At 38.7% G+C, this 15124-nt stretch overlaps 1 protein-coding gene across 1 annotated transcript; it reads left to right on the top strand.

Annotated features, from left to right (window-relative positions):
* The first annotated feature begins 561 nt into the window (after positions 1–561).
* Positions 562–12857, top strand: pprc1 (PPARG related coactivator 1). The gene is made up of 14 exons (XM_052151355.1): positions 562–697; positions 2516–2653; positions 2815–2967; positions 3109–3180; positions 3305–5177; positions 5263–5316; positions 9103–9163; positions 9444–9511; positions 9957–10635; positions 10720–10917; positions 11037–11112; positions 11902–12023; positions 12115–12266; positions 12379–12857. The coding sequence occupies exons 1-14, from the start codon at positions 617–619 to the stop codon at positions 12477–12479; spliced, it is 3828 nt and encodes a 1275-aa protein (XP_052007315.1). The 5' UTR covers positions 562–616; the 3' UTR covers positions 12480–12857.
* Positions 12858–15124: the final 2267 nt, after the last annotated feature.

The raw sequence follows: 15124 nt of genomic DNA, 5'->3' as shown, positions 1-15124 counted from the left end.
TTAAAACTTTTAATTGATTGACAGCCCTAATATTGATCTATTTCTCTTCGCTTCTGATTATATAGATTTAACCACTGGAGTCATGTGGATTACTTTTATGCTGCCTTTATATGCTTTTGGAGTCTCACAATTTTTTTTACCAATTCACTTGCATTGCATGGACCTACAGAGCTGAGATACTCTTCTAAAAATCTTTGTTTGTGTTCAGCAGAAGAAAGAAATTAATTCACATCTGGGATGGCATAAGGGTATAAGGGTGATTAAATGGTGAGATAATTTTCTTTTGTTTGATGAACAAATGAAACTTTGTTTCCTTTAAACTGAAAAATTGATGTTACTGAAACAGGTAAACACCTTACTATTTTATCAAAATTATGATAGAAAAATACAACATCTTTATATTGAAAAGAGAAATTATCCAACGGAAATGCATTTCAAAAAGGTTTTTTTTTTTTTTTTTTAACCTTAAGACGATATATTACGCCAAACGACGATAACATGTGGGCGGGGCTAAACTTCTGCTCAGTCGCAAGGGAATGCAAATAACACGTGTCCTCAGGCCGGTTGCAGAGCATGCAGCTGATTCACGTTTATCTACTAACAGTTAAGTTGTAAGATGGCGGCGCGGTGGGGAACAGGCGAGGAGATGTTAAAAGCCTGTAATAGTCAAATGTTCTCATCGGAGAGTCTCGATGAGGTAAGAATTGCACATTTTGATTTGTTTTTAATGTTGCAATCAAAAACGAATTGCTGACATTTATCACTACTGCAAAATATTCGCGGTAAATATAAAAACGTGCTGGAGTTTGTGACACGTGGATTGTAATGGTGAGATGCCTTTTGAGTAGGCTACTATATGCCACATGTGAGCTTTTATTTATTCAATTGTCTCAAGAAAATAAACAAACAGATCTTATCACTTTTCCAGTATTGTTAGATTTCTAGCATAGCTGTTCAGAAGTTGCTTGTCATGGATTCAATGCACAAAATGTTTCTTTTAGCTGATGTTGTCATGCTTCTCCATTAATACGAACACATTGCATATTTAAAACCAGCTATACAACAGATTATCATTACCGGTACCCTAAAGTGGACATTTTGCATATAGCAAACTATAAACGCCTTGTTTTTGGTTTTGATATAATCTACATTCAGGGGTGTTATCTGTTTGGATGTGACTTGCATGTGGCTGATGGAATAGTAGGCCCTTTAAATAATTTCGTATTTTAAGGCCTTAATATGGTTTATATTTTGTTGATATTATATATTTTAAATGGTTTATTTTTCTAGTGATTTACTCCCTTGTGGTTGAATGTTTGAAGAAAGCTACCAGCAATTTACAAATATTTTATATATTAGTTTTACATGTACTTACAGATTCAAGTTAGAAACGGCAAACAATTATTTAATAATTTGGATCGGATAAAGTTATGATGCCTGACAGATGACAACACATGCGGTTGATGTCACTATGTTGATATAAACATTATAAAGCCATTCAATTATTTTCTATCTTGTTCGCATGCATTTATCTCCATTTAACTTTGGTTTTTAAGCATTGTCGCGATTGTTAGCTATACGTTGTTCAATGCGGTTTGCTTTGACTCGCTGTCCAGCACGTGGTTTGGGTGTGAGTGGGTCAGTCGTGTTGGGCCGCTGTGAAACTAAAATCTATGTTTAGTGACGGCCCTCTCATTCATTCCGCCTAGGTTTACGTTGTAAAGAGAAATTGCTTTATTCTTTATTAAACAATAGGTGATAATTCGATATGACACTGGCCGTGCATACTCTGTTGTAGTGCAAGGCGTGTTTTGAACTCGCCGGTGTGGTGTTTGCCCAGTAATGCACTGCGGCTGCTTGACGTGCTGCGCACAACACGTGCTCGTAGCTAACGCGTTTTATTTATCTAAACTTTCTGGATTTAGCATTTCTAGTATTTGACGCATTTCATTTCAAATTAAAGTCTTAAATGTTTGATCCTAAATTATAAGTAGCTTGCCTTTGCCTGTGGTTTGTCTACTGTTTTGTTTTTAAAATTGCTAATGACTATCAAAACAATTAACCCAAAGGGGGTCAACTGTTTTTCACTAAACACAATGAAAATGAATCATAGGCTTATTCTTAAATGCAGACAAACAACTGTAACTAAACCTACTGAGACCATCCATTTCAAACCCCAAAGACTGAACACATCCTTTTTTTTTTTTACTTTTACAATATACAAATATAATTTTTAACAAGAACATGAACTTTCAAAGTTTGTGCACTACTGTTTACACCTGCTTAAAACGTATACTTACCATAAATATTTATCCAAGCAGATTCTTCATTTTGTGTAGCATAAACAAGGATTTCCAGTAAAATAATGAAAACATGTTGCATGCAGTTTTGTAATCCATGCAAGTGAGTGGACATACAGATGAAGTTTCAGTATAAATATATCTAGAAAGGTAGTCTCAGTCTGGGGGTTTATTGTTGGCTCACACAAGACCAGATTTAACCCTTTCTCCTGCAGGCAGAGATGCTTCAGGGAAGTTTCTCTGGCAGCTTTCTGGAGTATCACAGCCTTAATAACGGAGACACTCTGGAGGCTTTACATGGTTGCCTGGATCCTTCTATTCTGTCCATTTTTGAGGACAGCCCCACTGGAGAAGTAAATATAGCTTGTTTTTAGTTTTAAACGGATGATTTAAATAATGGAATGTGATTAGTTTTCAATGCAATGATTTATTGAATAACTACTATAAAATCTGCTATCTGTTTTTATGTCACTCAGCTTAATTCTGCATTTCACTTTTTTTTTTGTATTCTCAGGTTAAAAGTAATATTGATGAGGCAAGTGAAGCAACGCTGCTTACAGCTCTTACCGAGGTACTTGACAATGTTGACGATGAGAACTTGTCACCTTTTGACACTCTACCAGATTCAGACTTTTTCTCAGGACAGAGGGGTCAGGAACATTCACCGGTGAGTCTTCAGCTGGTCTTCACACCTGTCTGAGCATGTCAGGAATGTGTTGGGAGACAACATTTGCATTATTATTGCAGAACAACGTTATTTTCAAATACTGTTTTTTTTTTTTTTTTTTTTTGGGTACTTTATCCACAGTTGAGGAAATTTCTTTCAAGGTCTCCCACAGAAAAAGAGTCCATCATTCACACAAGACAATTTCCTGGAAAGGTATTTGAGCTCAGAGTCATTTTACTTCATCCAGTTTGAGAACAACAAACTATATAGTATCAAAGTTTCAATGACACTATGCTTTTTTTAGGGTCTTGATTATAAATGTATCTTTTGTTTTTAGAATCTCCCACGAATGCAGAGAGCATCTCAGCAGAATAGTGAAGGAGAAGAGGAGGAAGATGGAGATGCTAGTTTGACACCCATATCCAGTATTGATTTGTTGTCATTGGATGAGTTTGATTGGTGCCTTCCTGTCTCCTTCGAGCAGCATGGAGAAAGCATGCCTGTTTCTCTTAGTGATTTAGTAAAACACATACACCCTTACTGCATGACAGTATGTGTTGAAGAGGGACAAGAGCATCTTCTGCCTGAACAGGGCATTGTGCTGGAAGTGGTTGATCAAGGAGAGTATGGAGAACCCATCCTGGCAATCCCAGATCTCAGCCTTTCTTTTCCTGTTTTTCACTCCGACTTGATAGAAGGTGAGCAAAGAGTCCCAGAGAAGAACATGGCTGAATTAGAAGCAAAGATTAAGGATGGTTCTGAAAATGTACTCCCTCCTCCTGAAGTATCTCCAGTTGAGCAGGAGAAACTGGTTGTCAAGGTGTACAGAAATGAGTCTAACTCAAGAGGTGGAAAGAACCAGAAAAGCATTGAATCCCCTTCAGTCGAAAAGAGTGTTTTGAGAAGCTCATCTTTACGAGTTAAAGAGGAGTCACAGAAGAAACCGGAAAAGCACAAGAAGAAAAAGGTGACTTTTTCTCCTGTGCTTTCATCAGCAGAAACTGAGAAGCCTAAACTTAAAAATTCAGCAGGGTTTGTCATCAGGCTTGAGCCACAGGTTGATAAAGAGCGCATCATGACCGATCAAGCTGATTCAACAATCACTAAGTCCAAGCCAGAGGGCAAACCTTTGCCAAGTGCATTAAATCTTGAAAAATCTGTCAACGTAGAACTGCCCTCAAAAGAGGAGCCTGTTAGTATGCAGCCTGCTGTTTGTCAGCGTAGTGAACTTAAGCCCAAAGCACTCAGTTTACAGCAGTACCGTCTCCTACGCCAGCAGAAGAAACCAGACCCAGTGAATAAGTTGGAGGATAACAGCACGAAATGGCCCAAGTTGCCCGAAGCACCAAAGGACCTCCCTCCAATACCCTGCCTGCCAGAACCCAACCCCAGACATGTACGCAAAACCTTCTCTACTCCTGTTAAGGATCTTGCCCCTGAAATCATGCCAGCATGGCACCCAAGAGGCCCAGCTGCTCCCCCAACACCTGAAGCCTTGCTCGTCCCACCAGCATCAATGATGGCTTCCTCTAAGAAACCGGTGTCCTCTAAATCAGCCTCTCTGCCTGCCTGTACATCTTCTGAAAGTTCACCACAAATTGTCCAGCCCTTTACATCAACCTCATCCCAGAAACGACCTACAGAAACTTCACCCTCATTTGTCTCACCTGAAAAACTACCTGCTCCTACCAGCATTCAAGAAAACACTATTAAGAGTGAGACCTCCCACCCTGCAAGGGATGAAGCTGCAAAGCAGAAGCCTCCCGAAAGGACAGTTTTGGTACCAGTGTCCTCTACATCCAGTCCCAAAGAATGTTTACATAGTAACTCTAGTGCTGCTCATGTGGTAGAAGATGTGCCAGTGGCTCTATCTAAAGTTCAAGATCCCTCAAGGCCTGAAAGTCCTACCACAACTCAAATTCACAGCTTCAACTCTACCCCTCATAAACTTATTGCTGCTATGCCTCTAAAGACAAAGACTGAGCAGGTTGTTTTGGCACATCAAGCAAAATCCACTCTGCCATCTAATTCTAAAAAGCTGGCTTCACGGTCGCAGCCTCATGTTGCACCAATAGCTGCTCAGCCTTTTTTCTCTGCTCAAGTTCAAGCCAGAGTTGTTGAACTGGCAGAGCAGATGAGGATGGCTTCTTCTGAGATCACCAAACCAAAGAAAACCACTGATCTCATTGAATCATTCACATGTGAAATTGGTGAGTGTTGTATGTAGTTGGTTGGATTGTGTTGAAATATTGATGTAATTTGGATTGGTTAATTTAGAATTCCCTTTTTTCTCAGGTATTGAGGCTGCTGATCTTACAAGCCTCTTGGAGCAGTTTGAAGAGTCTCAATGTAAGTGATATGACTGCATGTGTTGCTCTTGTTTATTCTTTATAAAGTTGGTAGCATCAAAGTCTTTCTAGCAAGTCAGTCCAATGTCGGATATATTTGGAGTGCTTTCTTGGGGCCATTTCCAGCCATGCCAGTGCAGCTCCTATCTACTTGAATGGGGAGAGACCAAAATCTCAAAAAAAGGTTGTTCAAGATTATGATCAAAGGACATATTTTAAATCAGCAGTAAAATATGATAATACTGGTATCACAAATTGTGAGTCTTTACCTCATATTACAGTAAAAAACGCAATTGTATTGGCTTCTATAGCTAATTTGCATATTCGTTCTAGAGTTGATTGACAGGTGATTGGCTCTTTTACATGTAAGGCGAGACTTAATTTCTATATCCATTGGGTGCTCAGAGCTCCATTGTTGAGCATTTCAAATTCTCCTATTCATTTTAATAGAAGTGACCCATCTCTGCTTAATAATCTCTGGTAGCACTTAACAATAAGGTTCTATTTGTTGACATTAATGCATTAGCAAACTAGTTTATATGTTTTTCATGCACTTTTAAAAGTTTAATTTCAGTCTGACTGAAAGTTAGATTTTTGCAAAGTCAGACTAGCAGACCTAAATTGCGATTGCAGCTCTGTTTTGTCCAGCACGTACTACAGTTGGCCTCTAAATTAGGGCTATCACTATCTATTATTTATGTAGTCTGACGATTAATTGAGTAATTGGGGGGGTCTAACTCTGATAGCATTATGTTGACATTAAGTCACCTTTGGCTAAAATCTGTACGTTAGCCAAAGTTTTTATTGTAATTAGCATTTGAATGTTAGTGACAACAAAACGGTTGTGCAAACAGCATCTAAATCCAACAGACACTCAAAGCAGAATTACACTGATCAGCCACAACATTAAAACCATTGACAGGTGAAGTGAATCAAATTGATTATCTCGTTACAATGGCACCTGTCAAGGGGTGGGATATATTAGACAGCAAGTGAACAGTCAGTTCTTGATTTTCTTGTGTTGGAAGCAGGAAAAATGGGCAAGAATAAGGATCTGAGCAACTTTGACAAGGGCCAAATTGTGGTGGCTAGACGACTGGATCAGAGCATCTCCAAAACAGCAGGTGGGGTGTTCCCGGTATGTAGTGGTTATTACCTACCAAAAGTGGTGTATGGAAGGACAACCGGTGAACCGGCGACAACCAAAATAAAATGCAACCGGATCATGGGTGCCCAAGACTCATTGATGCCTTTGGGGGAGTGAAGGCTAGCCCATCTGGTCCCATCCCACAGAAGAGCTACTTTAGCACAAATTTCTGAAAAACTTGCTGCGTTGCCGCAGACTGGTCAGAGTGCCCATGCTGACCCCTCTACATCGCTGAAAGCACCTACAAAATGGGCACGTCAGTGTCAGAACTGGACCATGGAGGAAGGTGGCCTGGTCTGATGAATCACGTTTTCTTTTTAGATCTTGTGGACTGCCGGGTGCATGTGCATCACTTACCTGGAGATGGCAGCAGGATGTACTATGGAAAGAAGGCTGGCTGGTGGAGGCAGTGTGATGCTCTGGACAATGTTCTGCTGGGAAGCCTTGGGTCCTGGCATTCATGTGGATCTTCATGTTACTTTGACACATACCACCTACATAAAATATTGTTGCAGACCACGTACACTACTTCATGGCAATGGTATTCCATGATGGCAGTGGCCTGTTTCAGCAGGATAATGCGCCCTGCCACACTGCAAAAATTGTTCAGGAATGATTTGAGGAGCATGAGTTCATCAATGGGATGTAGCCAATAGTCCAATTCATGGAGGGCCCACCTCGCAATTTACAGGACTTAAAGGATCTGTTGCTAATATATTGGTGCCAGATACCACAGGAGACTTTCAGCGGTCTTGTGGAGTCCATGCCTCAACAGGTCAGAGCTGTTTTGGTGGCATGAGGGGGACCCACACGATATTAGGCAGGTCGATTTAATGTTGTGGCTGATTGTCTGTCAGCTGGAATTGTATAAATTAACACCATTGGCTACTCCAGGTTTGCCCAACTTTGTTTAATGCAAGATCTACTTTTTAATTAAACTAATTCAATGCAGTCTACCCTTTCAGTTTATAACTCCAATAGAAGAGAACTGGTCATGAAAATTGTTTAATATTTTTGTTAACCATGTCGGTCCATCAATCTTGTTTGAGTAGTTATATTTGATGGTTAAAAAAATAACCAAATACCAGCAACACAAACTACAGTAATCGTATAATTGAGATTGATACACTTTCACTTTATGATTAGGACTGTGTAAATTTAAAAACATTTTTGCCGAGTTCAGCGTGACCTGTGCGACAGCGATGTTATGGTTGTTAGTGATATGTTATTTCAGGTCTACAGACAACATTGTTTTTCTAATGTAAATAGAAGAGCTCTTACACAGCTGACACTTCTTGTCATTATGTGGACCCTTATCCAGTTCCGCCTTAGCTTCAAATAGGCAATTTTGTTTGAGGATTTTTTTTTTTTAATCGAGTAATTGAATTAAACTGGGTAATTGTAACAGTCCAACATGGCATTGTGCATGTGCTCCGAAGGTGAAATTTGGCGTGTATTACCAGCACTTCTTCTGACACCCTATTTTCAAATATGAAGTCCTATTTCTTGGACAGACATATGAAGCTCAACTATGCAAAAACCTGTTAGAATTTAATTATAACTACGCATGTAAATGTATGGACTAAACACAATTTTAACAGCATTTGATAATCTTGGTTAAAGTTAATTTATTTAAAAAAAAATACGATCATGTAAAAGAATATATTACTATATGTCGAAATTAACATTAACCACAATTAATAGTTTCAAAATATTCTTCATGCTAATAATTTTACCTAATGTTAGCGAACAACCTTTTTGTTAAGCGTTATTAAAAGGTCTTTGTTTACCAAGGATGGTTGTTAAAAGTAAGTTGTGTTAAGACTATGTGAGGGATGGCAATGTTTTGCATGGCATAGTTTTCTTTTTGGAGGAACAAAACCTGTAGCAGTAGTGCCATTTATCAAATGCAGTCCATTAATTTGTAAGCAAATTGGCAGCACCAATGTCTCTAACATGGAAAAACTTGGCAAAGGCATATTTGTGAACAATATTTGTTGTAGTTGCCATGTCAAGCACATGAGGAAAGAGTTCACAATTTAACATGACTCAATGTTTTAGATTAGACTCATCAAGCCATTTTCATCTTATATTTTATCTAGGTTTTATGACTTTCTGCCCAAATTAAGGAATATTTCCTAAAGGGCAGTTTGAAGGAATTTGTTTCTAGTGACATTCCATATTTAACCTGAATGATTCCATTTAAAATGTACAACGCAGTAGCCAGTTATAACATTTAGCATTACAGAATTTGTGTGGATGGACTATTGTTTGGTCTGCAGGTCTCTTAGACTTAAAGAAAAGGATGTGATAGCCCTATGGAGAGGGCCTGCACCTTTTATAAGAGGGCGTGGCATGAATGGATACAGTTGTTTGTGCTCATGCTCATTGAACTGCTGGAATTCTGCCCTGTTAACAAAACCGTTTAAAAGCAGTTTGCGGTCTTTGTCTGAGGACATGCAGACCTATGGGGCCAAACGCTGATTTTGTGTACCCATCAAACAAGCGTTTCTTTAGTCTGCTGTTTATCAGCTGTTGTTGGACAATCTTGTTGCTGTTACTGAATGGGTCTTTTGTCCATGTCTGTCCCATGCCATCCTCTTAAACTTGGTCATTCACAACCCTTCCTTTCCTTTCCAGCCAAAGAAGAGCAAAGTGTTCCGGAGGTCTGTGGTAGAGCAGCTGCTGTAGGAAACTCCAGGTCAGTTTAATGGGGTTGAAGGTGAAATGGAGTTACCCTACAGCCCTTGTGCTGCTCTCACACCAAACTCAATATTTGTGTGTGTGGTTGTATCCTACTTTTCACCAAGACCTATCAAAGCAAATTAGTCCTCCAGCAATGATTTATAATGTGGTGAACATAAAAAAAAAAATATAGATTATGAAGGTCTGAGTGATGGCAATGTTTTACAGACAACAACTGCATTTTTAATGCTTTTAAAGTTGTAACTGCAAATTGTATTTATGTTTCTGTTTCTCAGGTTTGAACAGCAGGTGGAGACTAAGGCCCTGGAGAAAACGACTAATCATGACCTGGGCAGCACAGCAGGTAAAATTGTTTTGTCTTTTAAATGTTTTTTAAATTTATTCAATAAATATGCCATATCGGCAAATAAATACTAAAATCAAAGCCTTATTAAAAAATAAATAAAATTGTATGGGGCTGTTCACGCCGAACATGTTTTTTTTTTTTTTTTTATGTAAACGTGCACTAGACAGACATTTGAATGTTTACCGTGTGTGTGCGCATTCGTTCGTTCAGAGTTTTTCTGTGCTGGAACAGCTTATTTTTAAGACACAAGTTAAAAGAACAACCTTTAGAAAATGCTTCTTGAGCCACCGGTGTTCATTCATTAGTTGCACTGCATATAATTCTTTTAATTTATTTTTTTTTTAGTGCAAGAACTTCAGTCTGAACATCCCCTGATGCAACTTCATTTAAAAAAAAAAAAAAAGGAAATGCTGTTTAACAAATGTTTTTCCTTTTCCCGTAGGCATTACACCTCCTGCCACACCCCCACACCAGATGTGGAAGCCTATTGCACCAGTTGCTATACTAGGGAAACCCAAGAAGTCAGAGGTCCATAAATCAACCCCTAGCAAGGCTATTCAAATAGAGGCAAAACCACTACCTTCAAATAAGCTGCCCAGCAAGTCTCAGACCCCTACTACCTTTGGGCAGACTCAGCCTTTCTCCCTCGACCACGACTACTGTCTCCCTCCGAAGGAACCCCACCTTTATGAAGTTGGTAATCGGTGGAATGTCAAACAACAACCTAGCATCATCATTAAGACCATTGAGCTGCCCTCCAACAAAGTAGTCCAGCACAGTGTCTCAAAAGCTCAATCAACTCCATCGGTTACGGAGGGAACTAAAAGAAATATCAACCATAGTCAACCTTCTGTGGACAGGAAATGCACTGAGATAGATGCATTAAATAGCTCCGTTTTGGTGACTCCAGATGCCTCTCCAAACAGGCCTGAGTCTGAAAGCCCATTACTGGATGAAGCAAAATGCAACCAGAAGAAACCTCTAGCCTACTCTATGTGTTCTTCCAGGCAATACCAGCAGGAGAGAGGCCGCGCAAGACGAAGATATAGAGATCAGTCCTCCACTAGCTCTGAATCCAGCTCCGAGTCGTCCTCCATATCACATTCGCCACCTAGGAAAAGGTCTGCCCTGACATGTGTATTGTTGCAGGTTTTTGTGAAGAATTTTGAAAGCATGGTGGCCAACACATGTATTTTACCTTACAGATACAGGTCTCGCCACTCAAGTAGTAGATCCAGTTCGCCGTCTTGTTCTCGATCCAGCTCCAGGTCTTTTTCCCCACCCTGCCGGAGACGATATTCCTACTCAAGCTCATGCTCTGAATCCTGGAGCCGCAGCCGCTCTCGTTCCAGATCCAGCTCTTTTGATTCACATAGACATCAGTATTGGACAAGAAAAAGAAGGTGAGAACTGCCATTTTAGCTAACGCAGTGCTACCTCACAGGCATAGATTACTACGCTGTATAGTTCCTGTTTTGTAGTGTATTTTCAGCTCTGCATATCTGCTTTCTCTTTTTAACAGCCCTAATGAGAGGTCTGGTTACTGCCATTCACAAAATTCCAATGAAGATATGAAAAGACGCAAACAGAAAGCCATTGTGAGTGGTTTTTATCAAGTCCATTTTGTTTGACATTGTCACTATTAAAGTAGTAGTTCACCCAAAAATGAAAATTCTCCCTTTATTCACTCACCCTGATGCCATCCCAGATGTGTATGACTGTCTGTCTTCAGCAGAACACATGGTGTTTTAGACGATAGAGCACTGTCAGTTCCTTATAATGTAAGTAAATCCACAAAAGTAATCCACACCAACTCCAATTGATCAATGAATGTCTTAAGCAAATCGATACATTTGTGTGTAAAATAAATAAGTAAAACGTTATTAACTTTTAAAAAGTGCTTCATTCCAGCAGCTGAAGCGAAGCGTAAACGTGTCGGCGAGTTCACACAAGAATTCAGAAATGGCTCTAATTTACAACAGAAGAACAAACTGCCATTTCAAACAGGAAAACGTCCCTGGATGGAAGCGCCAAATAAAGTTTAAATTATCGACTTGTTTCTTACATAAACGTATCGATTTGCTTCAGAAGACATTCATTGATCAACTAGTGTTGTGTGGATCACTTTTATGCTGTCTAAATGTGACTGTTGCTGACATTATAAGGATCTGCCTGAGCTCTACCTTCTAAAAATCTTAATTTGTATTCTGCTGAAGACAGACAGTCATACACATCTGGGATGGCAACAGGGTAAGTGAATAAAGGGAGAATTTCCATTTTTGGGTGAACTATGCCTTGAAGATGCACTTTTTTTCCTCTCTCTCTCTTCTGGCACCTTGGAAATTTCTAAAATTAGGTTATCAATTAAAATGTTTTGTAATTTTTAGGAGGAAAGGAGAATAGTTTATGTTGGACGAATCCGTGGAACCATGACACGTAAAGAGCTGAAAGAACGCTTCTCATACTTTGGAGAGATTGAGGAGTGCACTGTGCACTTTAGAGAAAATGGGTATGGCTTTAATTTATTAACTTCTATGAATTTAAAATTTAGGTGGATTTTGTTTGATGAGCAACAGAATTCTAATACTTATCCATTTCAGGGACAACTACGGCTTTGTTACTTACTATAGCACAAAAGATGCATTTGACGCTATTGAGAGTGGAGGCAAACTGAGGCAGCCGAATGAGCTTCCATTTGACCTGTGCTTTGGAGGCAGGAGGCAGTTTTGCAAGACAAATTATGCTGATCTTGGTGAGTTTGGCCTACTGTCTGTTTTCCAGTAGTTATTATTTATTTATTTTTTTTAAATCAACTTTTTGATCGTTTCTTCCAAGTAGTAAAATCACATCCTAATCCCTTTCAGATTCAAACAGGGAGTACAATACAATGCCTACAAAGGGAAAACTTGATGCACTAGACTTTGACACTTTACTCAAGCAGGCACAGAGGAACCTGAAAAGGTAGCAAAGCCGCAGAAAAGTATTACCTCGGAGCAAAATGCTGCCCCACACTTCCAGTGTTTCTTCTCAATTACTGTTTTTGTCTGTTTGGTTTTTCTCTCGTTTTTGTTTCTGCAAGTTTACACCTTCTATTGAAGTGAAGATTTGTAAGAAAATGAAAAGTGAAAAAAAAAAAAAAGATTATGAAATGTAATTAAGACTGTGGAATGAATAATAGGATTTATTTCTTTTTTTTTTAAAGGATACAATTTATTTAAATGTTTAATCTGACTTGTCATATGTTGGATACATTTTAAAACAATTTGAATGGAAACATTGTTTGGGGAAAAACAGACTTACAATGTTGAAAATTTATTTCAACCTAAATAAACCTTAAAAGGAATTTGGTGTCATTATTGTCTGTTCTAAGTTTCAAAATCCAAGCAAGACTTTTGTAAAGGTGTGGGTCTTATTTATAGGTCAAGAAAAGGCCCACATATGCAATGTATTGATTAATAAATATTTTCAATCTAATTTCAAGAAACTGGCAGGTTGCAAATGAAAGACAATAAATGAATTTAAAGGAATAAGGGAAAATATCCTGGGTAATTATTTACATGCACCCTAGTCTGTTGAATGTTGAAATGGATATAAACTCAGCAAAAAAAGAAATGTCACTTTTAAAGAATTTTGTAAAACTCCAAATACTTTATTGTAAAGGTTTTAAACAATGTTTTTCATGCTTGTTCAATGAACCATAAACAATTACCTTGTGCTAGAAGTTAAACTACATGAATATCATGTAATGTGTATTTTTAGTCTGTAAAGGGCTTCCTCTGTAAATCATATTTTTAATGGCTTCTACAATCAGTGCAACAGCACTGGTATTTCCTACAATTCAAAGTAGTAGCTTTTTAAAGGGATAGTTCACCCAAAAATAAAAATTCTCATTTATTCACCCTCATACCATCACTGATGTGTATGACTTTTTCATCTGCAGAACACAAATTTTCAGAAGAATATCTCTGCTCTGTTGGCCCTTATGATGCAAGTGAATAGAGATCAGACATTTAAAGCTCCAGTAATCACATACAAGCCACAAAGTGTTATTCAAACGACTCTGGTTGTTAAATCCATGTCTTCTAAAAGTGATAGAAGTGTGGTCTAAAGCAGCAGACCCAAAAGGGCAATTATGGCAAGTAAACCAGGGAACTACTTGCAAGGTACTTGAAGACCCATAAAACCATCTGACTTCAAAATACATTGAAAAGTCTCAAATGTAGAAAATAATCAGATGGCTTCCAGACTCACTGGACGGTATCACGGTCAGATTCAGCAGTGGTGCAGGAATAATTATTTCATAATGTCTCAAAGCAGTGACAAATGGAGCAGTCAGTAACTTTAAAAGGACCTGTTTAAGAACCTTTTTTTATTACTTAAACAGTATTTTACCATCCTTTTACTACTATCAGGCTGTAATGATAATATAGAGGAGATTATGTGTGAACCCAGGTGCAGGAGCTTTATTCAAAGAGTGCAGGACAACTGGGCAAACAGGATACAGTCTTTAGAATAGCTCATGAGTTTAAAATAGGCATGTCCACAGGAGATTCTCAAAAGTCAACTCTGCATTCATTTACATTTATGATTTGGCAGACGCTTTTATCCAAAGCGACTTACAGTGCAATTATTACGGGGACATTCCCCCCAGAGCAACCAGGAGTTGAGTGCGTTGCTCAAGGACACAATGGTGTTGGCTGTAGGGATCGAACTAGCGACCTTTTGATTAACAGTTATGTGCTTTAGCCCACTATGCCACCACCACTCCATCTATAACAGCCGTCAAGGTAATTTCAGGAACAAGTGGGTGAAGACATAAACTAAAACTCATGACAGACAAGTATTCACTGGCTAGTATCATTAACATCTCCTTGGATTAGAACAGAACTCAGGACTGGTAAGCATCACATTTCTTCAGAAGCAGGGATAACATATCTCAAATGATGAATGAAACAAACAGAAATGCATACTCAGCCGGAGTATAAACTCAGTCTCTTTTCCCACAACTGAAATGGAGAACTGAACATGTTTCTCAATGCAGGTATGAATAAACGTAGTACAGCCGTGTTCAAAAGTATTGGCAGTGACATAAATTGTGTTTTGCAAAGATTGCTGCTTCAGTATTTGTAGATTGTTTTTTTCTCATGTTTCTATGGTATACTGGAAAACAATGAGAAGCATTTCATAAGTTTGAAAGGCTTTTATTGGCAAAAACACTCAATATATGCAAAGAGTAAATATTTACGGTGTTGACCCTTGTTCTTCATAACCTCTGCCATTCGCTTGACATGCAGGATATCAGGTTCTGGGTCAAATCTTGACTGATGCCGATCCATTCTCACCTTATTAGTGTTCAGAGTTGATCACAATTTGTGGGCTTCTGCTTGTGCACTCTCCTTTTGAGGATTGACCACAAGTTTTCTATGGGATTAAGATCCGGGGAGTTGCCTGGCCACGGATCCAAAATTTCAATATAATGATCTCCGAGCCACATCATCACTCTTGCCTTGTGACACGGTGCTCCATCATGCTGGAAAATGCACGGATAATCACCAAATTCCTCCTGGATCGTTGGGAAAGTTGCTCTTGAAAGACGTTTTGATACAATTC

This window comes from Xyrauchen texanus, chromosome 20 (genome assembly GCF_025860055.1).
Source record: "Xyrauchen texanus isolate HMW12.3.18 chromosome 20, RBS_HiC_50CHRs, whole genome shotgun sequence".
Lineage (NCBI taxonomy): Eukaryota > Metazoa > Chordata > Actinopteri > Cypriniformes > Catostomidae > Xyrauchen > Xyrauchen texanus.
Note: the sequence above shows the minus strand (reverse complement) of the source record. Positions and strands in the feature narration are given on the sequence as shown.